This window comes from Nylanderia fulva, unplaced genomic scaffold, assembly GCF_048542155.1.
Source record: "Nylanderia fulva isolate GAGA-0341 unplaced genomic scaffold, ASM4854215v1 Scaffold6, whole genome shotgun sequence".
Lineage (NCBI taxonomy): Eukaryota > Metazoa > Arthropoda > Insecta > Hymenoptera > Formicidae > Nylanderia > Nylanderia fulva.
The window spans coordinates 646,495-672,359 of NW_028190698.1; the positions used below are offsets into that span (position 1 = coordinate 646,495).

The 25,865-nt window shown below is 42.0% G+C and overlaps 2 protein-coding genes across 4 annotated transcripts; one reads left to right on the forward strand and one right to left on the reverse strand.

The window, feature by feature from the left end:
* Positions 1–1,699: 1,699 nt before the first annotated feature.
* On the forward strand, positions 1,700–24,343 carry enok (histone acetyltransferase enoki mushroom). Of its 3 annotated transcripts, none has more exons than XM_029320446.2 (6): positions 1,700–1,986; positions 8,826–9,580; positions 12,966–13,423; positions 14,040–15,565; positions 17,406–17,785; positions 17,883–24,343. In XM_029320446.2, the coding sequence occupies exons 2-6, from the start codon at positions 9,041–9,043 to the stop codon at positions 22,200–22,202; spliced, it is 7,224 nt and encodes a 2,407-aa protein (XP_029176279.1). In that variant the 5' UTR covers positions 1,700–1,986; positions 8,826–9,040; the 3' UTR covers positions 22,203–24,343. The 3 variants fall into 3 exon arrangements, with proteins under 3 accessions (XP_029176279.1, XP_029176280.1, XP_085343871.1); XM_029320447.2 differs by having other exon boundaries at positions 1,706–1,986; positions 14,040–14,128; XM_085487745.1 differs by lacking the exon at positions 1,700–1,986 and adding an exon at positions 2,531–5,680.
* On the reverse strand, positions 23,750–25,756 carry LOC114944518 (uncharacterized). Its single transcript, XM_029320464.2, has 2 exons — positions 25,246–25,756; positions 23,750–24,868 (listed from the first exon to the last, which is right to left on the reverse strand). The coding sequence occupies exons 1-2, from the start codon at positions 25,311–25,313 to the stop codon at positions 24,580–24,582; spliced, it is 357 nt and encodes a 118-aa protein (XP_029176297.1). The 5' UTR covers positions 25,314–25,756; the 3' UTR covers positions 23,750–24,579.
* Between the last annotated feature and the right edge of the window lie 109 nt (positions 25,757–25,865).

The following is a 25,865-nucleotide window of genomic DNA, read 5'->3' on the forward strand; positions in this document are numbered from 1 at the left end:
TAGAAGCTAGATTTGACAAAGCTATAAATCATAAATATTGAAAATTATAAACTGCGCAGAATTCGCGCGCGTACTTACATTGCGACTCGCTAATTTACATATACTGTCGGAAAAATCAATACAATCACCGGGTATATGTAGATATTACGGACAAGTTGCTGGTTAGCTTCGCATACGCGCGGCCACTGGTCGGATGATATCGTCCGGGAGTGTAGCATATTCAATTATGCGAGATGTTACACGCGTGCGTCATGCGCGGCCGAACTGCGGAGTTTAGAGTAGGACAGAAGCTTATCGACCTGCTGAAAAAACAGACGGAGAAAGACGGAAGATAAACGGTCGCCGAAAAGAGAGCGACAGAAAGAGAGACGGCGATTCTTGAAAAAAAAAAAATCAATAATCTCATTATGAAACTGCATTGAATATACCGTGTGTTTTGCATATAAACGGCAGAGAGGTAACGCATATCAGGGTCGTGCGAAATTAAATTTGTATCTTTTATACATTATTATATATTATATGATATAAATTTTTTTGCCGTTTAATTGCAAAATCGAGGTACTAATTTTTAATGGATATTAATGAGGAAACGTAAACAAAAATTGTAAAACGCGTCATTCGACTCATCTGTCATTCGTCCAATTGTATGTATTTAAAATTCAATTTTCTCCTAATATTATTTCGAAATAAGAAAGTATTCCAGAATACGGCCCTGTCGCATCTCGTTCACAAAGCTCTCAGTCAGCTGCGTTACGTGGCATCGTCGTTGGCGCACGCCTGTCGCCTCGACAACCCAATTGGGTAGAAGTGGTTAAAACGGGTGCAAAAGGCGGGTGGCCATACAGCCGTGTCGGGCCGGTGCTGCTCGAACTTTGTATATGTCGTTCGGCCTCGTTTCTTCGCCGCCCCGGGTGCCGCGCGATCGCAGTTACATATATTATATATATAAAGAGAGAGGGAGACATGTGTACACTCTCATACACACTTGGGAATTTGTAACTCGCGCGAGACGCACACGTGTATATGTACACACAACACCTGTAACGGGCTGACGTGTATATATGTACGTGTACAGTCGGGTGCGTAACGATACGCGATCGTCCAAAATTTATATTATACGAGACATTTGTATTTTTTTTTTTTTTTTTTTTTTATAATTAAATTTGACAAGATTTTCATATATGCTTGTTAGGAGAAAATAAGGAACGGAATTGAGAATAATTTTCTTTTCCTTCTCTTTATTTTAATCGATACTCGCGCTCGGCTCCAAGTACTACGGTACTTCTTTCACCTCGAATAAATGTCATTGCCCCGCATTCGCGCGATGCCTCCGTCCTGCGCGACAATCGTTGAAATTTCGTCGAGCGAAGAGACAGAGGGTGTGTATATATATGCATATATATATATACATACAATCCGGATCGTATACGAATATACATATATATATGCAGGAACGCGGGACATATGTACGCGCTAATTTAATCGTACACCATTTAGCGGGCACACATTTATATATATATATATACATATATATAAATACAAGCGCGATAGATTCCCGCCGTTTCCGCGTGTGCGTGCGTCCGAACGTATACGTATGACGCACGTGTGCCGCCGAAAGAGGGAGAGAGAGAGAGAAGAGGGCGCGCGCGCGTGCGCGAGCGGGACGGAGCGAGCCGCGCGCTGATTGGTCGGGCGGGACCACGTGGTACGCTACGGCGTTCTCGTGCTTCATGCTTCCGCCGGAGAGCGCGCAGTGTGCGCAGTGCGCTCCCCACCGCGTGTCTGTAGTGTGTAACCCCCGCGCGCGCGGCCCGGCCGCCATCTTTGTCAAGTGGGTAACTTTTGTTGATTTGTGTGAAATGTGACGCCGTTGTCGCGGGATAATTGGTGATCGTGATTACGTATCCTAAGTGCGTCGATACTCGGTGGAGTCTGTTACCCGCGTACGTGACCGTGTGGATTTATCCATGGGATTCCTTCGTACAGGTAAACGTCCGCCCGCGTAAGCGAGGATCGCTGCGTGGAATAAACCACGCGAATCGTCGCCGTCGTCCTCGTCGTCGACGGCGCATACGGGGCCGGAGCGCGAAGCGTGAGAAAGCAGGACGCGAGCGAAATATAAAGAGAAAGAGAGAGAAAGACATTCTTGTATACGCGGTGTACATCGACGCCGCATAACATTCGCTCGTTTTTTCCTCTTCCTCTCTTCTCTCTCTCTCTCTCTCTCTCTCTTTCTCTCTGGCGGCCGGAGGCCGCTCGCGCGAGAAGAGGCGTCGACGAGGAGGAGAAAAAAATCGCGCGCGTCCCCGATGACGACGGCGTCGCCGTTGAAAACGCATCCGCACGTGAACGGGAAGCGGACGAACGCGGAGAAAGAGAGTGAGAGAGAGCGAGCAAGCAAGCAGAGCCGTGTCTCCGCTCCAAGATGGCTGCCCGTCGCACGGGCCTCGACAGCCCGCCCGCTCTCTCTCTCTCGTCCGTCTCGTCCGCGTCGGCGGCGGCGGCTCGGATCTTTCCGCGCCGCCAGGCGTCGACGAGCGCTCCGAGCCTCGTTCTAAGCGACCCGGACCCTTCCGTACGCGTTCGCGTCTCTCTACTCCCGTCGGGGAAGGAACTCGAGGCTCCTCCGAATGCGAGAAAATCCCCCCGATTTATTTTATCGCGCCAAATTTGCCTTTCACGATCGATCTATTCGTTCATTTCTCTCTCTCTCTTTATTTTCTCTCTCCTTTTTCGAAGCGACGGACCAAGTTGAAGTCGTCGACGACAAATCGTTCCTCGGCAGCCAGGAGCGGCAGCTGGCTCGCTCTCTCTCCGTCTCCCTCTTTCTTTCCGTCTCCGTTTTTCTCCGCGTCTTCACCTTGCTATTGCCGTCACTCGCGCTCGCCTGTTCGTTCGTGTTTCTTCCTTCCTTCGTTCGCTCGTTCATTCGCCCGTGCTCGCTCGCTCGCTCGCTCTCCGGGTGAGAGGGGCCCGACAAACACGCGCAGCCGGTGGCCTCTCTTCGCCCTCGGCCCCATCGTCTTGTCTTAACCGGACGAACGGCGGACAAATAGACGGACGTGTTCGTTCAGCCGGTATTTCATTTCGCCTAATAAGATAGCAGTGCGCGAACACAGAGAAAGAATCGTCCGTTCTCTTTTCTCTCTCGTTTTTTAACGCGACGATTCATCCTTTACTCGAGCGAGCATCTTTCCAGAATTTTTCCGTTCCAAATATGTGTGTGTGTGTATGTGCTATTCATGCACGAGAGCCGATTTTCAATTGCATCATTTAGGGTTCTTCCGGTTCTTCCAACATTGCATTCCAAGTTTTACCTGACAGGTAACAGATCTTCTTGGGACTTACCTGAGAGGAGACGAAAATATGCTACCTGTCTGATAAAACTTGTCGAGAAGTTGAAGAAAAATCGAGAGAAAAAATCCAAGTCGCATCTCTTTTTGACATTAGCGAAATGTCGCGAAAATTCAGTTATTCTCGATATACAAGTTACATTCGAGAAACACGTGGTCGGAGTTGTATGCGAAAAGCACGTGGTTTTCGGAGCAGTTGCTTCACTTTATATTTGTCGTCGAGGACGGAATCCGCCTTTGCCGAACCGACAGAGGAGAAGACGCTCCTCAATGAGATATTAAAAGTTGCGGCGTGTAGTAAAGAGAAGAGTACTATCTCTCTCTCTCATTGAAGCCACGATAAACGAGCAGTGTTCCATTGACGTTTCCGTGCGCAACACGCGACGTGAGGATTCGTTTGTCTCTCTCTCCTCTGTCTCTCCTTTGCTGCTTGACACGCGTTTTTAACCTTTGCCCTCTCGACTGTCCGCTTGAAAGGCTTCCAATTCCTCGGCTGCGTTTCTCCTTTCTAAATTATATTTAATCTCCAGGATCAATCGCACACACACACACACACATAAACACGTACGAGATAGTGAGTGTACACGGAGAGAATTTTCTCTTAATTCACTCAACTCGTGATAATCGTGGGATATTATGGTATTGGAAGAATTTTATAATAGTATTAATATGTACGTAGTAAAATTAATCCGACATATTTTATATCTTATAACCTTTCGACTAAATATTATTTTATTCATAAGAATATTTGTAAGTCAGCTCTCCAATTGTTTTAAAAACTCCATATTCATCTCGACTAAGAGCCAAACGCGATGTTATTGCGACAAATTAAGCTAAGAAAATTTTTGGAAACTGAGGAATTTGAATCCTATGGTTGGGATCTCAGAAATTCCCCTTGTTCCTTCTCTAAACATCCCCTGTAAGAAAAAGACGAGAAAAATATTGGTCCGAAAGTCGGCTGAATCGGGAATCGAACCCGAGACCTTCCGCTTGCCGGGCGACTGCTCTTCCATTATTTTATTCATTCAACATATAGAAATATTTCGATTAAATGTAATATATGAAATCTAACAAAACGTATACTTGACTTAAATATTTATATTAGTTCAATTAACAAAATAGTAATCGAGTTAATAATTTTTTTTTTAGGGTGAATTCGAAGAGAAAATTCTCTCTGCGCGTAGAAATACAAAATAGCAATCTAAATTAAAGAAATGAATAGACTTTGTAATTTCGATTATTACGAATTAATCAATCGTTTAAATTGCAATTAGTGTGATTCGCGTTTTGTTTTCATGATAACTTCATCTTAAAATGGACAAAGCAATAAAATTGAGATAATGGGCAACTAGCGTTAATCAGCGGAGAGCCTTGAAGTGCAAACGGTTATGAGTGCATCTCCGAATTACGTCACATTGCGTCATTCTTCCGGTCATAATTATGTGAATCGCGCAATTGATTTTTATTATTATTTGATCGTGTTTTTCGTGGAAAGTTTAAAGATCTTGGCGCGATTTGTAAACAAATACATGCTATAAAAAATATCTTAAAATAATGTAACTTAATTTTAAATATTTAATTTATACTATATAAACGAGAAAAAGAAAGAGAAAGAGAGAGGGAGAACTCATTATTTTATTTAAATATTAGTGTATTAAAAAAATATTTTTCGATTCGGACAGACCGATAATTTTACATTTCTCAAAGTTTAGTCGAGAAAAATTTTCTTCGTTGGAATTTCTAGAATATTTACCGTTGACACGTTAAGCAATTCGATTTTTGAAAGCTATGTACGAATATTTCGTCGCAATAAATTACAACGAGCTACGCATGCGTCGGAATGAATTCCCTCGTTTCGAGAATGACCGGCAAGGCCGGATGTCGAAAGACCATTGCAACGTGGATTTGGCGGGAAATCGCCGACTTTGTTCCCGGAGGGACAGTCGTAGTTCGTAGTGTTTCGAGAATAATCGAGAGCACGTGGCGAGGAAATTCGATGGCGTGGATTTGGTTTACGGAGCCAGTTTTATAGTAAATTTTTACACTTTCTTTTCTCGGCACTCGAGAAAGGGTGAGAGAGGAAAAGAGAGAGAATCATCGGCATTATTTATTATCACTGGCCTAGGTCAATTTCGTATCGCATCGCCGGCACGCACAGCTGTCGCTTGATTCTCGCATAATTAATCCTTTCTGCGTTCGCTCGATTATAATATTGGATACTATTGCTCCGCCGAGACTTTCACAACCATTAACATTATCGCTGGATGTTTCATTTATGCCGCTCACTCGGAAACGTCTGAAATCTTCAGCGTCATCCATCATCATACGTATGTGTAAAAACTTTTATTATTAATTATTTTATTTTATGATTAATTTAACTTCATTTTATTTTAGTATTAAAATTTATTACAATGTGTGACATTAATTTTTTTAAAATTTTAATTTAAAAAATTCATTTATATTAATTTAAAAAATATTTATATCGTAATTTATTTTGTAGATTATTATTCCAGAAATTTTCGGGCGGTTTAATCACAAAAATAATTGCATACAAAATTCAATTTCGTCTATATATACAGTTGCGATTGAGAGAAAATATTTTTTTCAGATTATCATTATTAAAAAACTAATTAATCTCTTATTAATGCCGCTCACTCGGAAATGTCCGATACAGAAAAATTTTACTTTATTATTATAATATGAAAATTTTTTACGCTGACACTAATTTAACAAGATTTAATTTAAAAAAATTTATATCATAATTTATTTTGCAGTTTATAATTTCGAGCGGTTTAATCACAAAATAATTGCATACAAAATTCATTTTCGTTTATATATTTTCGATTGAGAGAAAATATTTTTATCGCTAAACCAACGGAATCCCTTATTAATGCGTTCACGCGATTTCCAGCGATCGAAGCGTGCTGCATACGCGATACGGATATTGCACGAAAACGGTGGGTGGTCTTTGTGTCTCTTCTCGAACAATGGATCTCTCTCGGCCAACTCTACGGTCGAACACTCCGCTACGCTTACCTGAGAATTACGCCTCGTGCATCTCGCGTGCATTAAATAAATTCCATGTGTATGCATATATATGCCATCGGGAGTGTTTTAGGCGATCGATGTCGGGCGCATTGTTTCTCACGCTTCGATGGCATCCGCGAGAATCGAGGCTAACAAGGATCCCTCTTTTCTCGCCATTTTTTTCAATCGAAAGTTCAGCTATCGAGAAATTATTTTATCCCAACGATTTTATCGACCAAATAAATAAATAGTATTTATAGAGGGTTGTAGACATTTTTTTTTTTTTTTTTTCAAATTTTGCTTAACAATTTTTGCTTCGAAAAGAACTTTTCTAATTAGTGTCTTACAATATCTGTTTTGAGATATTCAAGCCTCTTTTGATTCTCTAAAGATTAATTATAAAATTAAGTAAGAAATTATAAAATAATTATAATTATAAAATTAGGTAAGAAATGCAAAATATTCTCTGAATTTTAGGATTGAGATGTCAGCACTTTGAGAGAAATAACAACCTGCTTATGTCATAGAAGTAAATTTAAATTATTACGCATATATATCGTGTAATAAGTAGTAGAGTTTATTTCTTATATCTTCTATCATGAGGTTTTAAATATAAGTAATTAATAATTTATAAATTACTATAATTATAATTATCATGTAATTTTTTTCTAATAATTTAATATTGTAATTATTTTATTTACGAAAACATTTAAGATTGAATGGTTAATAATTAGGCTCGTATAAATTAAAAAATGATTAATAAGAGATAGGCCAACTAAACGAGAAAAAATGTTTAGACATTAAATAATTTTTATTTTATTACATAATAATTGGAAGGTAAACGTTTCAACTGTACTCACAACTTCTTCAATACACAAAATTAATGTTTTTGTTTATTTTTAATTTTGTGTATTGAAGAAAACTAAATATACAGTCGAAACGTTTACCTTCCAATTATTATATAATAAAACAAAAATGACTTAACATCCAAAAATTGTTTCTTGTTTAGTTGTCCTATCTCTTATTAACAATTTAAGAGAATTAAAAATGACAATTTTTCGATGCTATCATTAAGAAAAAAAATCCACTTCAAACAATCTATAAATGAGAAATGACTTGCCGAATTCGGGACACCCTATATATGCTGCATTATATCTCAGTTTCTTGGCAGGATGTTTATCTCGGAAACCTCAATCGATATATCTACTCCATTCTATTCTTGTGTCCGATATTACACTGATGCGACGAAAAGTTTGACGTATTGGCTATCGCATATTTTCTGGAAAATTTTCATCAAAAAATCTCAAAATGTAGAAATTCTTCGCGCAATCTTGCCTTATACGGAGACGTATTGTCAGGCTTATTCGTATATATTTTTTATTGTATCGCAGCCCCAGATCTCGGCGATCTGTTGTGCGCTTTCGACGTGAATACGCGCGACCCAATCTAACTTTATTTAAGTCGCGCGCGAGCTGTTCGCGTGTTGCGCAATACCACTGTCGGATACAGTGATTTTAAATATTTGCCCTGCGTATCGTTGTACGCGTACGTGCGTACGCGTATGCGTATGTGTACAGGTACGTGTCTCCGTCTCGCGAGCGCGCGAAGAGAAAGTTCATCGCTCACGCAGAGGAAAAGCGGACGATCGTTTCGCGAAGCGGAGTCGAAAATCGCGTGACCCAACCGTAAGAATCGAACGTGTGTTGTAACTACGTAAAGACGAACAAAGACGAACGCGTCGAGTAAATTCCGAATCGGGGGGTACCAATATTCTGGTGAGATATATTCGAGTCCCGAATGTCGCGAGCACGCGAAGATAGATCTTCACGGATGATGGAACGAATGAGTTTATAATTTGGAAAATTTATTGTACATTTTTCCAAGCATAGTTGCGTCGAGAGTTAAGCTTACAAATTATTCTACGCAGAGAGGATTTTTCTCTTAGAAGTTATTCTGAAAATCATGGTTATTCGAGGGACAGTATATGGTATTGGAAGAATTTTATAAGAGCTTCTCTAATTATTAATATTTATCACAAAATAAAAATATCTACCACAGATATAAAATATGTTTGATTGATTTTATTATATTTATTGTGGTAAATATTAATCAGAGAAACTCTTATCAAATTCTTTCAGTACCAATTTTCAGGGTAAATTCTAAGGGAAAATTTTCTTCGCATGTATGTTATAATAAAATTTCACAAAAATTAAATTTTCAAAAATTAGCCTGAATAACAAGAATAATTATTTAATAATTAGTCATGCGTCTTATGTCATTAGATAAGTTTGCCTGTTACTGGCAATTAATTCAGTCGGGGTTGGAAAATATCAGGCTCAAATGATCTCGCGATATGCAAAAGGATAGTTTAGTGTCGGCGAGCGAAAAGTTTAGACTTTTGGTAACAGTTTGACCTTTGGTAATCCTTCTATGTTCTATTTTCAGGGTCAGCGCAATAACCCGCGGTGAGAAGAGGACGCGAGAGGAGACGTCGAGGGCCAGCATCTCTAAGCCGAGAAACCGGAGAATTCGCAGCAGAATGTAAACGTCGCTACCGATTGTGACGTCGCCTATTGGCTGGAGGAGGAGGAGGAAGAAGCACTGGCTGTGACTTGGTCGTCGTCGTCGCCGTCGCCGTCCACGCCGCCGACGAAGACGCGATGGACGAGAAAGATTCGGCCGAGACATGGTCGGCCTGGTTTCTAGATGCGATTCGGAAGATCCGAAGCCAGAAACAACGGCCGAGCGTCGAACGAATATGCCACGCGATACGGCAGCATCACAATTATCACGAGGAGGAGATCGCGGAGCATCTCGAAGTCGCTGTCAAACGGGGCGACGTGCTCAAGATCTTCAACAAGGGTCAGTCCTCGTACAAGGACCCGGGCGGTTTGCACACCAAGACGCTCAAGGTCAGCAAATCGACGGACATCAGCAAGGTCATAGGCAAGGCGGTGCGCGAACTCGGCGAGCGCGACGGCTCGACCCTGAAGAGCATCGAAAAGTACATCAGGCAGAGCCACAGCGTCGAGGAGGAGGCCGAGGGCGATCTTAGGACCGCTCTGAGATTGTCCGCCAAACGAGCGGTCGATCGAAACCTCGTGATTCAGGATGGCAAACTGTTCCGACAACCGGACAGGCAGCCGATCAAGAAGCAATCCGACGCCGCTCATGCGCCCGCGGAACCGCCCGCGCCCAAGGTGAGTCACTTGAACCGCTCGTAAGTCGCGTAAGTCGATGATGACTCACTCGATGAAGCGCGTCCTGTGACCCGTTGGAATTATCGACGGAGATCGCCGGAGATTGTCAGTTTCAGATTTTCTATCTTTGTCTTTTCTTACGACGTAATCTCTTGGTCGGAAGATAAAGATTTATTTTTATATCAGCATTGAATAATATTAACTTTGATTTCGTTTCTTCGTCTTCTCTGTAATTAAAACTCTTAGGAATACTTGTGCTCGACTTAATAGTTTTTAAGTTAAACAAGAAAATTAATAGACTCAATTATTTGTCATCAAAAGTAAAGAGAGAGAGAGAGAGCAAGTAATAAACCCATTAATTTAATTTTCATATATTTTTATCTTTGCTATCGCTATCGAAGAAACAGTTGCACGAGCATTGTTAAAGATTATGGCCTTTAAATTCGAGCGTGTTGCCTAACGATAGATATTTAAATACCTCAAGTGACGTTATCAGTTATCACACATGAATATAATGAAACCCAAGATTTCATTATCAGATTAATTCCCACGGATTGGGAAACGACGATTATTCCTCTGCAGATGGAAATAAACCCGATTCAGTATCTTGCGACGATATATATTCTCCATATAATTATCTGAATCGTAAAACAAAAAGAATTATGTATGATGAAACAAACTATATTTTCGACCCCGACATAAAATTCTCCAAATAAATAATAAGAGCTAAAAATCAATCGTCATGTTATATATAGGTCCTAAAATAAAAACGGGGCTAATATTAGCGCCTTTGGCGAATTTATCAATTTGTCGTACATAATGTTTCCTCGGCGTGCGTTGCCTACGTTATGCATCGCTTAGTTTACGCGCCGCTATACGCGCAAATGAGAACGAGAGAGCCTCTAAGAGCCGGAAAAATATTACGCCAGGTCACGCCGTAGTGCCCACGTTCCGGCGAGGTTGGGAACGTCGGTTGGCGGTCGCTGGGGTGGGACAACGACGAAGGGCGAAGGGAGGAAGAGGGAAGGATATAGAAGGTCGAGATCGCCGGGACGATCTGGGGCTATCTCGACCGACTTCCGGCGACTCCGGCGTTTGTATAACGCCTTCTCTCCCTCTTATTGATCCTTCCTCCGCGGAATCGCGCTCCCTTTCTTTCTCCCTCCGCGCGAAAAATCCTCGTCAACGACCCCGGCGCCGACGCGGGCCCGCCGTTTCGTCGCGCATCAGGTGGTGGACACCGGGGAACCCCCGGACGTCCGCTCGGCGTCCATTTTCCCGCGTTTTTTTTTTTTTAATCCCGCCTTGCCGCGTTCCCGCTAATCGTTGGGCGCGAGGCCGATCGATCCGTCCACCGTGTGTAATGTTTTGCGACCATTTTGAAAATTATATAGGCAACCCCATCGCCTCCGATCGATTTCGACGCGAGTAACGCAAAGACAAATAAACTCGTCGACTACTGATATGAGTCAACTGTCTCCTGAAAAGCACGATTATTGATCCCTAACTAATCCAATAAAATGGAACTCGGGTTGCTGCCTGTTACAACCCCCTATCTTCATATTGGGCATTAGACTTAGTTATCAGAGAAGCATTGTAAAATTTATTTTTATTCAACGTATGACTCTTGATGCATTTATTATATCTAAATAAGTGCGAACAATTTAATTTTAGATGATTCTTTGTCGACAATTAAGGGAGTTTCTTATATACTCAAATCTCTCCCTGAGGAGTTACACTTCTCTAAAGAGGGAGGTAGAAATTAATTTTTTTCTCAAATTTCAGACAAATTTAAAAAATAAAACTTGGTGGATATTTTCTAATAAAAAAGAATATTTATTAATATTAAAAATATATATATATATATATCTCGTATAAGAAACCCCCCTTAATTTTCGACAAAAAATTATTTCCTAAAATTTTTCGCATTTATTTGGATAAACCCTGTATATCGCTTGAAAGAAAGAAAATAAGAAAATGAAAACTGTTCAAATTGCTTGTTTAGCTCTTTGAAAATATATCGAGACTTTATGATAAGCAGTTTAAGATTTGAGTAGAGGCATTACGAAATAGCGTGTGATTTTAAATAAAATTATTTAATTATCATTTAATAATCAATTTAGCTGTTATATAATATATATTTGCGATATATGCGATAACAGATCGCTCGGAGAACGACTTGTTTCGGCGCCTGTTTCACGCAACTTGGAGATGGAATGAAATTAATGGGCGATGTTGGCGCGCGAAGCATTCGCGAATACACGCGTAAAGGTGCGATACGGCGAATCGACCAATCGCGCAACAGGTCGCTGCTGGTACGGAGGCTGATCGCCCGCATATCTTAATGCTTTCTCTGTGATTCACCATTTTCTCGACTCACTAAAACATGAGTGTTTTAAGCGAAATTATCCATCTAAATTATTACACAATGCTCGAATATTTCAGGAGATTATTGAACTTTCAAAAAACTAAATTTTTGAAAAATTAAGAACAAAAATTGACTTATTCAGAAACGAAATGTTCTTCACTTTTTATTTGCTGGAAATAATATGTAATTTCAATAGACATATAATTTACAGCTTATTGAAAATGTCTTAAAATATTTTTAGAGATTTTTCATACGTACTTTTCTTAAATATTCAACAATTTATATAAATATTTGTATTTTGTCAAATTATACGAATAATTTAAATATTAAATAATATATAAGTCTAAATATTAAAATTGTCACCAATTTATATATATATTCCCAAATTATTTTAAATTTATGTAAAACTACGAAGAAATTGTTCTCTCTCTCTCTTTCTGAAACAAAAAAAGTCTTTTAAATATGAAGAACTTGAAAAATGTGAAAAGTAATAGTGGAAAAACGTTTCGAAATTATCGTTACCGTTGTTGCATCGTTGGCGCAACGCGTTCTCACCCGCGCTCTTAATAAGATGCACCCCTCCGATGCATAAGAATATACCACCATCGAAATGAATAATTATGTTCCGCATCAGGAATTCTCGTTTCTCTTTTGTATACACGATATAGGTAACAATACAAGTAACGGTATCAAGTCGTCGATATGCAAAAATTGCAGCTGATATTTTAAATAATTTTACAATTTATAATATGGTGAAACGCTTCATAATATTTGATATTGATACTCTCTTATTAATATAAAGCTATTAATATTATAAATTCCATACACAGCTATAAATATATTATATTATAATTATAAAGCTTGCCCTCTGCCTATAAATATTATATTATAAATTCGAAACAAATATATATATATATATATATATATATATATAATATTATAATAGATTCTGATATTATAAACTATTATATATTTATAAAACAAATTGATTTTACTTTGCGTTTTTCTGTTTCGCAGACGCCGGCGCCATTACCGATATGCAAGGAGTGTCTTGGTGCGACGGTGGTTGGCAACAACAACAACACTAAACGCAACGAGAAGCTGAGCAGATGCAGCGTCTGCGGCGCCGCGTTGCACAATTCCTGCGCGCCCGCGGAACTCTCGGTGCTCGTCGACCGAGGGATAACTTGGTCCTGCGACGACTGCTCGCCGATCTGCGCCGGTTGTCAGGTTGAACGAGAATCGCAGAATTATCTTGTCAAGTGCTCCGTCTGCGTCAATTGTTACCATCCCGCCTGCCTCAACCCCGTCCCCGACAAGAAGGCCAAGACACCCTGGCAGTGTGGACACTGTCAAACGGCGCATACGCCGGTGAGCAAGAGTGACGGCAAACGGGGCAAGGCGCAGGATGCGAATTCGTCCGACGACACCCCGAGCGTGAGGAAGAGGCTCAGCAAGTTACGCGAGAATCGAAAGTGAGTGTATTCGCGATTAATCAATCCTTTTGAGTATCACAGAAAAAACAGTATCCTTGAAAGAATGCAAATATGCCTTGATTCAAGTATATTTTATCCTTATAATAGCGCCAAATATAATTAATTTTGGATAAAGGATAATTTATTCTTAAAACAAAGTGCAAAATATTCTTGGTTGAAGCTGAAATTTACTTATAAATATTGCAAGAATAAGTGAGCATCGAATATAAGCGGTACTTTCAAATATATATAATATGAAGAATATAATAAGAATTATTATTACTATAGTTCAAATGTGACTAAGTTTGTTTTTACAATATGCGATTTTTAAAACAAGAATATATCTTAAGGATAAAATATACTTCACACAAACTTATTTATTATTAAGGCAAATGAAAATTTGTGATTACAAAGAGCATTCTATGCTTAAATCAATCACAGAATAAAAATATACTTGAATCAAGGATTCCTTTTTTTTTGTGATGCTTTTATTTAAATTGATTTCGCGTTTGTCACATAATATTTGGAGAGAAATAATATATGTAGATTGCGTAATAATACGATTCTGTATACTAATAACCGGGATTAATCAAGTTATCGATGACCTATTTTGCAGATCGATGGTATCCAGAAAATGCTTGGCAAACGCATATCCCGGCAAAAAGGGCGGTACGGGAGTGGCTCAGGTGGACAGCAGCACGGACGGTAATGCGGGTGTTGTCCCCCCTCGTCAACCACCTTTGAATTCCTTTCCTTTACCACAACCCCCCACCCCACTCGCAGGCCAGGGTAGGCTCGAGGAAAAGAACGACAGGATCTCCAAGGAGAAGCAAAAGTTCTTTAGATTGAGTGCGTTTAATGCCGAGCACAGTAAATTGAAGCGGGTGGGGGGCGGTGATAAATCTAGACCCTCGCGGAACATTAGCGCTAGGTCGACTCGGGGTGCTACCGCGAATCCGAAGAAGGTCGGGACGTCACGAGTGTCTAGCAGCAGCAGCAGCAGCAGCAGCAGTAGTAGCAGCAGCAGCAGCGAGGCCGATAATAATAGTAGCGAGAGCTCGGAAGCTAGCGACAGTAGCGACGAGAATGACGATGAGGACGACGTAGCCGAGGATGAGGATAATAGCTTGAGCGAGAGCAGCGGCTCTTCCTTGGATGAAATCCAGGACAGAAGGCTCGAATCTCCCAAGGCGGTGAAGGGACCGTTTGTTTATAACGTAAATGAGGAAAAACCGTGGGGTTTCGCCGCCGCGGCCGCCAAGCTGAATGTAGATTCGCCATTCTTCAGCAGTATCACAAATACCTTCGGCGCGTCCTTACCTAAACTCGATGTGAGTGATACACCGACTTTTGGCTTGCACATACAGCAACCCGCTGCTGTTGCCAATTCGTCGGATAATAAAAAGAAAGACAAAAACGTCGCGCAAACACCGAGTAGCTATGCGAGCACGGATAACAAACCCGGGAGCGGCCAGTTGAGGAGCCTTTTCGATGGCTTGAGTCACTTTTTTTCAGCACCTGCAAACAGCAGGGCGAGATCGGCCGGTGTCCCAGCGCCGAATTACGCGCCCGACCGGAGGAAAAGGCCTAATGCGAACGATGTCTCGAAAACGAACAAAATTCCGAGAAGCACGCAAAGAAACAAACCAGACGATTCACCTAGCACGAGTAAACTCAAGGATCGAAAAAAGACTGAAGTTACCGCTGAGATATCGAGAGTACCGAAGCCTGGTATCTTTGTACCTTCCGACGAGAGCGTGTTCAGCTCGCTTAACGAAAAATTGCCGAGGATGACGCCTTCGGGTTTGGTGAAAACCGCGGTTAATAGTAAGAGGCATGAGCACGAGAGGAGAAAGTTGATGCGAGACGATGCGTCGTCGCTCGTAAAATGCGCAGCCGCGGATTCCTCGTCGCCGTCATCGTCGTCGTCGAGACACGAGCAGCGTAAGAAGCAAACGGCTGCGGATTCGAATACGCAGATACGCCACCCTGTGCCCGCCGTTGCGAAATCCTCAGGCCTCGGCTCCGATTCCTCCGTCAAATCAAATCCCAACCTAAAGTCCAATCCACGAGCCTGTACTAGCGCCACCACTACCAACACCACCACGACACCCCGCGCGACACCCTGCTCCACCAGGAAGGGTAAGAGTCTACCCCACCCGTTCACGAGTCCCCAACCTAAATAATGCACCCTAAAAAAAATTCGCAATGAAAATTTCCTTCTAACCCAATCCTCGCTCACGACCACGTGGATGTGTTGGCGGTGTGGTGTGGTAGTGTGTGTGGTGTACGTGCGTCTGATGACCATAACTTTTTTTCAAGACAACGTGATTGTTCCGATGATTTAGAAAAAAAAGTCTAAAAACTATCGAGGAAAATATTTAATTATCATTTTTCATTCAAATAATTGATTATTATGACAATGATTCGTGAACAATCAGGTTTCTTGATAGGACGTTTATCTGCTACATGGTGTAAAACCAATGCTAACACACAATGCTATCGAGATATTAATATATTGTAGAAAAAAATGCAAGGATATGGTAATTGGGAGATGTACATCAACTGCAGCAATTGATAGAAAACTCGTTTTCATTTGTTTTACACTATGGATACTAATATGGTTATTGCATGTTATTAATCATATTATTTGGCTCTGGCATTTTTTTCCTTTAATCCACGCTATATTTAAAGAGATATTTGGTAAATCGAAAAATATTAGCCTCTACATTTATTATTTTAAATTCAAGTTTAATTTTTTTTTGTCAAGGTACTTGTACATACAAGATGTGCAATTATATAATTGCATCCGCAAGTGAATCATATCATGTACATATAACATGTTGCGCAATTTTCATTTTAATCTCTCATTGCATATTTTGAATTATTTCTTATTTTGATCGATTTACATTCGAAATTACATGAGTTTCATACATCAAGACAAGTTCTATTGTTGTATTTTCACAAGACAACTCTGACAAAAGCAAAACATATTACTTTTTGACTAAGTGTTATACCAATTTCGGGTCGTACTTCACACAAAACTGGACATGATGTTTAACGTTTAATCGGATACTTTAAATCAATTATTCATTCCCCGCTCTTCCTCTCCCTGTAAAAAGAAACGAGACCAATTTCCAGGCACTGAAGAAATAACGGCACTGGGTGGCTTATCTCACACTCAGCCGTCTTCTTATATCATTCACACTGGAGCCTACCTGCTGCTGCTGACATTTAGCAGGCATCACCGCCCTTCTTACCTTCACGAAAAAAAAAATAAGAGAGATCTTTCTGCCGTCGAAGAGCCAACTTTGATACTCTGCCAACACATCCCCCCAAATCTAACCCACAGCTTTGCTTTGAATACTACTCACATTTTTAACGGCAATCGAATTATTATATTCGCACATTCCTTTGACATGTTACATTAGGTTGCCTATGTGCCATGCCATTTAATTAATTTTGCTTTTCCTATAATTTATATCTGTTTAATTCCTCTAACGGAACACAACTAATTCTCCGTTAATTTTGACAAATTAGTTTACCAAGTCATTTTAATATTCGTCATCAAGCCAGATAATGTCATGGTAAAATTATCCTTATATTACGTACCTCGTGTTTAAAATAAAGTGTGATCGATACTCAAAATACTTCAAAATTAATATTCTTTGAATTGTGCATACAAATGATGTATTCCACGTTAAATTATTTTTGACATTTCTCATTTATGAATTCGTCAGTTTTCTTTTACATGAAACACATAGTTTTCCTTATGTTTTTTCATACAAGTTGCAGTCGTAGATGGCAGTGTCGTAAACATAAAATACAATCGATCGTATCAGTAATGAAATACACAAAATACAAGTCTGATTGTAACAAGTGTAATAGAAAAAATTATATTTGAAAAAAAAAACGATATTAAAATAACAAGTCGCCACGTGGATGCATTAATCTTGAAAATTCATTTTTTCTTCTTTTGCAGAGGAACCCATCGTACCGCAAACGTTGCCATCAGGTGTCAATCAAAAGGACGTGGATCTAATCAAAGAGGCTCGTGAGAGGGCTCAGTTGACCGTGAGCAGCGACGAGAACGAACAATTGCTGTGCGTCAACACTCCGAACGCGTCAGGCACCGTACCACGCAATCCTGCCGCGATAGTATTTGGTCGTTACGAGGTAGAGACATGGTATTCGAGTCCATTTCCTCAAGAATACGCCCGATTGCCCAAGTTATTCTTCTGCGAGTTTTGTCTCAAGTACACGAAGAGTCGGGCCGTATTGGACAGGCATATGGACAAATGTCAATGGAGGCATCCACCCGCTACCGAGATCTACAGATGCGACGGATTGTCCGTGTTTGAGGTACGTTATTTATTATTACAGTATAAATATTATTTATCCGTCCACTTTTGATCTCGTTTGACGGTGACAATTGAATGGGAATGTTTTAATGTTCCAGATTGACGGTAATGTAAACAAGATATACTGTCAAAATCTGTGTCTGCTAGCAAAGTTATTTTTGGATCACAAGACTCTCTATTACGATGTAGAGCCTTTTCTCTTTTACGCCATGACGAAAAACGATAAATACGGTTGCCACTTGATCGGTTACTTCAGCAAGGAAAAACATTGTCCAGCTCAGAGGTACAACGTGTCCTGTATCATGACGCTGCCGCAGTATCAGCGACAGGGTTTCGGCAGGTTTCTCATAGAGTTCAGTTATCTGTTGTCCAAAGTCGAGGGCATTCCGGGAACACCGGAGAAACCGCTCTCGGATCTCGGTCGAGTATCGTATCATTCATTTTGGAAGAGTGTAGTGCTCGAGTATTTGGACGCTCATCGAAACATCAACGATATCAAACTTAGCGACATTACGAAGGTGACCGGCGTGTCGGCGCATGATATTGCGACTGCGATGCAACAGCTTGGATTTATAAGATCGGTTCACTTGCCGGGCAACGGAAATATTAATAAAGTGGCTGTGGTAGTCGATTGGAGCAAGGTAGATGCTCACATGACGAAAGTACGAAAGAGTACCCGCATCAAACTGGATCCCGATTGTCTCAGATGGATACCGTTGCTCACGCAAATCCCTAATCCGTATCACAGTCCGGAGGAAAGCGTTGACACTAGTTCGGAAGTGTCTCCTACGGTAGAGCCTAAACCTGCGCCGGCGGTCGTCGAGAAGATACAAAAAGTGAAAATAAAGAAGAAACCCAGGGGAAGGAGAACGAGCCAGAGGAGATTGACGCCTTTAAAACCGAAGACTTTGCAAAAGACTGCGACATCTCACAAGTACACGACCAAAGAGGGGAGAAGTATCAAAGATACGAAGGAGGTTAAAGCGATGAAAGAATTGAGAGAGCCGAAGACATCCGCAAGGGAAAGCCGTAATGTCGAAAGCGCGGAGAGTCGGAAAGATGCAGAAGCTAAAAATGTATCTACGCCAAGAAATTCACGCACTTCTAGCTCGGCAAAAAATACGACTCCGTCTACTCCACCGAAAGCGGCGCAGATAATGACGATGTCGAGGAGAAGAGTTAGACCGCCTAAGACGCTTATATCCGAATCAGTCATCACGCCTTTGAGAAAACGAAAACATTCCGAGAAGATAGAGGTCGAGGAAGAGAAGTTGGAAGTCAGTAGTAGAAAGAGAACGCGAGAATCTTTGAGGGAGAAGGAAAAGGAAAAGGAGCGAGAAACGCAGCGTGAACGAGAGAAGGAAAAGGAGAAAGTAAAGGAAAAGGATAATAAAGCGAAGGAAAAGGAATCTGCAAAAGAAACATCGATGGAAACTAGGAAGACACCACCCAAAGTGGATTCGACGCCGAGTCCGCCCAAACCAGCGAAGAAGCAATGCAAAGTGGACGATATTTTACAGAAGGTTACCAGCAGGCAAACTAAATATTTGCAAGCGAAGGAGAAAAAAGCGCAGGAGGAGACCATACAATGTAATGGCAAAGAAGAAGCGCGAGAAGTGAAAAACTTGCCGCTGTCTAGGCGAGGTAGAGGTAAATCGACTGTAGAATCTTTGAAGATGCCACAACTTACGCCGGAATCTCCGAGGGCGAAGAACCGAGCCGAGAGTCCTGTGATACCACCTCCCTCGTTGTCTCCGCCGCCTGAATCCGTGAAGAGTTCTCCGATTCGCAGTAAACAGCCGTCCGTGCCCGAATCGCCACCCGAGAAGCACTTTAGTAATGGAGACAACAAAAGTGAGAACGTGGAAGACAATGGACTACCCGTGCCCACGGAAACGGAGGTGGTGTCTGCGAGTTCCGGCGAATACGAGGGCGGCGATGAGGATGAAGGGGAGGAGGAAGAAACAGTCGCGCCGACGCCTAAACTCGTTACGCAATCGGCCTCGCCCGATACGGAGAACCCCACGACAGAATCATGCGAGAATGAGAAGGCGGATGATAAATTACTGGAGAGGAACAACGATGAGAGCCCACTAGAGAAAGCGGAAGCGGATCCACCATCGACGGTGATAAGGACTTTAAACGAATGTGATAAGGACTTCGAAACTGACAAACATCCCGTTTGCAGTCCGGAGACATCGAAATCAGTACCTGAACCAGTTGCTTCGCCAAAAGAGGAGGAAGTCGAGAAAAGTATGCCGGAAAGTATGCCGGAGAAGAATGGCCGTGATAGCCCTCCTAAAGAGAAATTCGATTGCGAAACGCCAAAGGACGCTGCAAAAATCGACTTGTCGCGGCCGAAAGTAGAACCTTCCCCCGTGGAGAAGAAGGACGCGTGCGCCCTCGGTCCTAACACGGTGCTGACATCGGAGACCGAACCGCTTACGCCGCAAGAGAAAACCCTGCCTACCGTGGAGCATCAGGACACGACCTTGCAATTGCAGAGCCATACGGAGGAATTGAAGCAACACTCGCCCGAGAGCGGCAAGACTACGCCGCATCTGGAGAATCCAGGCTCGGTGAAGAGGACTCCGCCGTCGCAACCCGACTTGCCGTCTATGGGAGTTTACACGCCGGACTCGACCACAAATTCCGTACACTCGTTGCATTACGGTCAATGCGATCTGGACGTTAGTCAACTGGGCCTGGAATCGCCGACTTCTATAGCCAGCGATCTCGCGTCGCAGAACAGCGTGGAGAGGCCGCCCAGCGCGTTACCGTCGATCCCGCCACCGGTCAGCGTGCCCATGCAAATCACCACGCCAGTGACGTCGACACCGGTGCCGCCTGTCAACATGCCGCCCCAGGTGCAGTACGCCACCGACTGTAGTTCGATATCGCAGCACACGCCGCCGGCGCATCATCCAGGGATTCATCCGATGCATCAGTCGCAGTCTCTGCAGCAGCCGCGTACCCCGCAGTCGCATACTCCGCAGAGTATACCGACGCAGAGTCCGCAGCCTCTTCCGCAGAGCCACACTCCGCAACCGATGCCGCAGACTCATACACCACAGAGTATACCGACGCAGAGTCCGCAGCCGCTACCACAGAGTCATACGCCGCAGCCCTTGCCCCAATCGCACACGCCGCAACCGATGCAACTGTCCCTGGCGCAGAATCAGAGTATGGCCCACAGTCAGTCTCAGCAGTCGCAGCAGCAGCAGCAGCAACAACAACAACAACAACAGCAGCAACAGTCGCAACAACAACAGCAACAGCCGCCGCAACAATCTCAATCGCATAGCAAACGAGCTAGTTCGCAAACCACTCACAGATCCAGATCGACGCAGCAGAGCAGCAGCAGGTCGCACCGGGCCACTCCGCCGACCTCTCACACTACGCAAGCCTCTCAACATAGCGCCGCGACGTCGCAGACCAGTCACAGCAGTAGCGTTACGCATGTCGCGGTGCCGCAGTATCAGCAGTCCCCGTCATCGATGAGCGTGCCGCCGGCGGTGCCGCATCCGCACTCGCACACCCCGCACGCGCACTCGCACAACATGACGGTGATCTCCCAAAGCAATTACATGGCGGTGGCGGGCTCGCAGGGCTTCCCCACGCAGAACACCTACGTGATCCAGCATCGTAGTGGGCGCTCCGGGGCGCCGACTCCTTGCACCACCGCCACCAACTTTTACATACAGACCAGCGCGATGCCGCCGCACTCGCATACCCCGGCACCGGCGCCGCTCTCCGCCTCGGGCGGCAGTCACCAGGCCACCAACTCGTGCAGCCTAGCCAAGCTGCAGCAACTGACCAACGGTCTGGACATCATATCGCCCACCCCACCGCCGGCGATGAACCTGACGCCGCCGCCGCCGATCCCGCACACCATGACGCCACCGCAGACGTCGCGGCAGCTACCGACGCCGCCTCAGGCTCAGCTATCGCTTGGCTACGCGAAGAATTATTACAACGTCAACACGGTACCGCCCGGCACTCCCGGACCACCCAGTCGATCCGCCTCGCGATCGTCCGCGAACGCCAACATGCCGTCGCTCAGCCAGCCGTATCCCAGCGAGAGTCTCTACCGGCAGACCCTCGACCCGGGTGGCACTTGTCCGCAGATGCAGAGCGCCGCGAGCCGCGTCAGCCCGAACGTCGCCCTCAACACGAATCTCATGGCAGCTGCTCAGTACGGATATCGTGTGGCCCAACCGGCTACCGGTTACATGAACCAAGCGGCCCAGCTAGGTAGCTTCATGAACCAGTCGAGTCAGCTGCCGGTGGGTATGGTGAACGTGCCGACGTATCCGCAGGACCCGCACCAACAGAATCCGGCAGCAGTCTACACGACGTACGGCTACATCAACGGCAGTCTCATGCAGCCCCTGAACAGCACGATGAGGCCGCGCTAGCCGTTGATCTCCCCCGACGTTGGACGGGCGGACAAGTCAACTTCTTCACGCGACAAGTTAACGCTCTCTTCGATACGATCGCCGACGTGAACTCGTCTACGACCTCCTAACAGGACACTCATCTTTACTTCCTCGACCACCACCCGTTGCTTCTGTCCGCCAGCCAGCTAGTCAGCTGTAGCTCCCCGTTCTCTTCTCTTTACACATATACACCCTGGCTCGTTTGCAACTCTCTTTCTCAATTTAGGAAATGGTACATAGAATCCTCCAGAGGCGAAGGTGCTCATTTCTGCGATTTTGCTGACAAGAATGCCGCATTCGACATACTCGATGCGGTGATTCGCGAGAAAATATCTCAAGTATCTCTTAATAGAAAACACAGGATAGAATAGAAGCGTTGCGTTCGGCGCAATCCGTTTTTTCTCAAGTATATACCATTTTATTTTTATTCTTTATCTCGATTAAAACTTTATGAAATATATTCGCGAGTAACCAATGTATCAGCGTATATATTTCACATATTTCGTATACGCTAATACAATACGCTAATATTACATTCGAATTACGTCGCGTATCGTGCGAAAAAATACATATGCCCGATGTTTAATTCCAGACTTATTTTTAGAAAAGCAGAAAGATAAGAAAGAGAGGGAGAGAGAGAGGAAGAGAGAAAGAAAAGGATGATTAATAAATATCCTTCCGCTTCTTCTCTACTTAAGTCCATCGACAACTAGGGATGATTTTTCTTCTCTATGCTCGAGGAAGGCTCGTATTAAACTGATTCTTAACTTGTCGACACAAAGATTGCACACAAGGTACAATTTAATCATAGTTATCTTCTTTCGAGAGCACGAGTAAGCGTCAACTCGTGCGTTTTAAATAAAAGGAAAGAAAGAAAGATAGAAAGAAAAAAAGAAGAGGCGAAAATGTTATCTTGGATATGGATTTCATTTCAATCGGCCAAGATACCGCTTTCTCTTTTTCTGAATAATCCCATAATAATCGAAAGAGAGAAGAGTGAAAAGAAAAAAAAAGTGCGGATACCTATTTTTAGTAGGGCATTCCTTTGCGAAACCGCAGCGGTGTTACGTTTTATGTATTTATATATATATAAATATATATAAATATTTACGAATAAAAAATATTCTGTTTGATATTATCGATTGTTGAACGTTGTTGTTTATTTGGCACACTTGTACTTTACTGTATCATAAAGAAAAAAAATAAGTAACTACGTATCGCTATGATAATCCTCATTGTATTATTACGGAAATCGATTAATTCATTGTCGCCGACGTCATTTTATCGGTATAAAAATCCATCAATCTCGAGATCATCATCAGCGCCATCGTTCGCATAATTTTTATCAACTGTTAATATTATTATTATTATTATTATTATTATTATATTATTATTATTAATCAATAATCTCATTATACTATTATGACAATTATAATGAAAAGCGTACATACAGATACACTCACACACACATATAGACATAATGAAACGTAATCACACACATTGTGCGTTATATTTTAATTGTCGCATATACGATATCACACGCATTCACATTCGGTATTCATTATAGTATGTTTTTATTATCTATCATTGTGTGAGAGAGAGAGAGAGAGAGAGAGAGAGAGAAAGAGAAGAGAGAAAGCGCGCAAATCAGACTCTTCCACGAAGCGTCCCGAGATTCGCGTTGAAATTATTTTTTGTATCGAAAGAGAGAGAGAAAGCGGTCCTTTCTTTCAAGGCGAAGGAAAGTGTAACGGTAACGTACATACGTATATATTCACGTTACCCTCGTAAATATATATCACCCTGAAATATGCGTAATTTCCCCTCCCTTTCATCCTTTGTCCCTTTCCGTCCCTTCCATCGTTGGGCGACGCTTCGCGGAACTGTCAACACGTCAACAAAAAAAATAATATATTTATGGTACGAAGCGTTACGAGTTTAATTTTTTCAGACGAGAGAACGCGAAAAAAAAACGCGAGACGGAAGAAAATGGCAGATCGCCTAGTTTAGGCTTAACTGAATGATAAGATATAATTAATAATGTATAAAAATACATCAATATTTATTGTACATAGATCTAAAAAAAAGACTACTAACAAATAAAAAAGAAATCAAAAATATGTAATCGCATTTTAATCCTCTCCAGATATTCATCACCGTATATGGAGCCTCCGGAAAGTCTTTCGCTACTTCATCCTGCATATAAAAATTGCGATCACGCTCTATCTTGCTCGAAAAGAGAAAGGAGGAATTATTAAATTCATATAATTCGGAAAATATGAGAAATATGCATTTTTTAATAATGAACTTGGTCCCTCGGGCTTTCATTTCAATCCCTTCACTTACTTTTTTTTTATTACCTCGAACGTGTGGACAAACGCTTCCTCTTATGTTTTCTCTCTTGGCGTCGTCTCTTTTCCTCGTTGGCGAGGTCTACGTACTTCTTCCGTTGCTCAGGAGTCATCCGGGCCCACAGTTTGCCCGCAGCTCGCGCTATCACGGTGACGTGCTCCTTTGGTTTCTTGCTACGCAATCTCAGGAAGAAGATGAGGAAGGGATTCGTCGTTCGGATATCATGCTTGTCACGTGAATTTTGGCCAACCGCTTTGCCATTTCCGAGTCGTCGGTCTTTTCTAGTATCTGCGCTACGTGAAAGACGAAACTGCAAAGTACGCTTTTGCGTGGTCGCTTGTTGACATTTCGATATCTTTATCCTAATTTATGTCGAAAATTAACAATGATTCTTGATCCTTTCGCTCCTACACGAATAATTATCCGATAGGAAAAGCACTTTATCAATTTTATAAAAAGCCCAGAAAGAACGGAGAAATTTAGTCAATGAAATATATTTTTCAATATAGATACAAGAAAATTAGTTTTTACCCCTAACATTGTGATTTAAAATAATATTCTTAAATAAACTATGTCATAAATGATTACAAGTGTGAATACGTTAAAAATTAAAATAAATTATGTGAAATGACGGCGTTGCTTTTGTTATATAAAATACAATTTTTTGTACCAGCCGTGATTTTCCTTCTTACTATCTTTCTGAGTCTTAGAAGATTGCGCAGAGCTGGCGTTTCCCATTTTAATTTTATATTACGAAAGTATTAACGATTATCTTGACAATTAGCGTTACTGGATAATTTATTATTAATTATTTCCATCAATCCCAGCCGGTAATTTTGTCCAAGGCAGTTATCACATCGGCATTTATATCGCGAAAGACTATCTCTTGTTTTTTCAAAAGACAAGCACAATTTCGATATTAAAAGTGATGTAGATATAACTTATAAAATGGAATAATTCTAAATCTTTGTGATGTATGTAAGAGCAATTCAATACCTCACGTGTCTTATTCTCTATCATTTCTTTAAAATAACTCATTTTAGAAAATTTACAAGATTAAACTCTTTGAATAATTTTCTAAATTACACGATATGTCAACAGAAATCAATAAATTTTATTAATAGAACTGTCCCGCATGAATTTTGTTACGAATAAATTATCTGAAGTATTCTTAACACAGTCTCTAATTAGCAACAGAACATATATATAAATCTTATAAATAGTAAACGTATATAAATATATACTATATATAGATAATAATACAGAAATTATATTTTTCTATATACAACC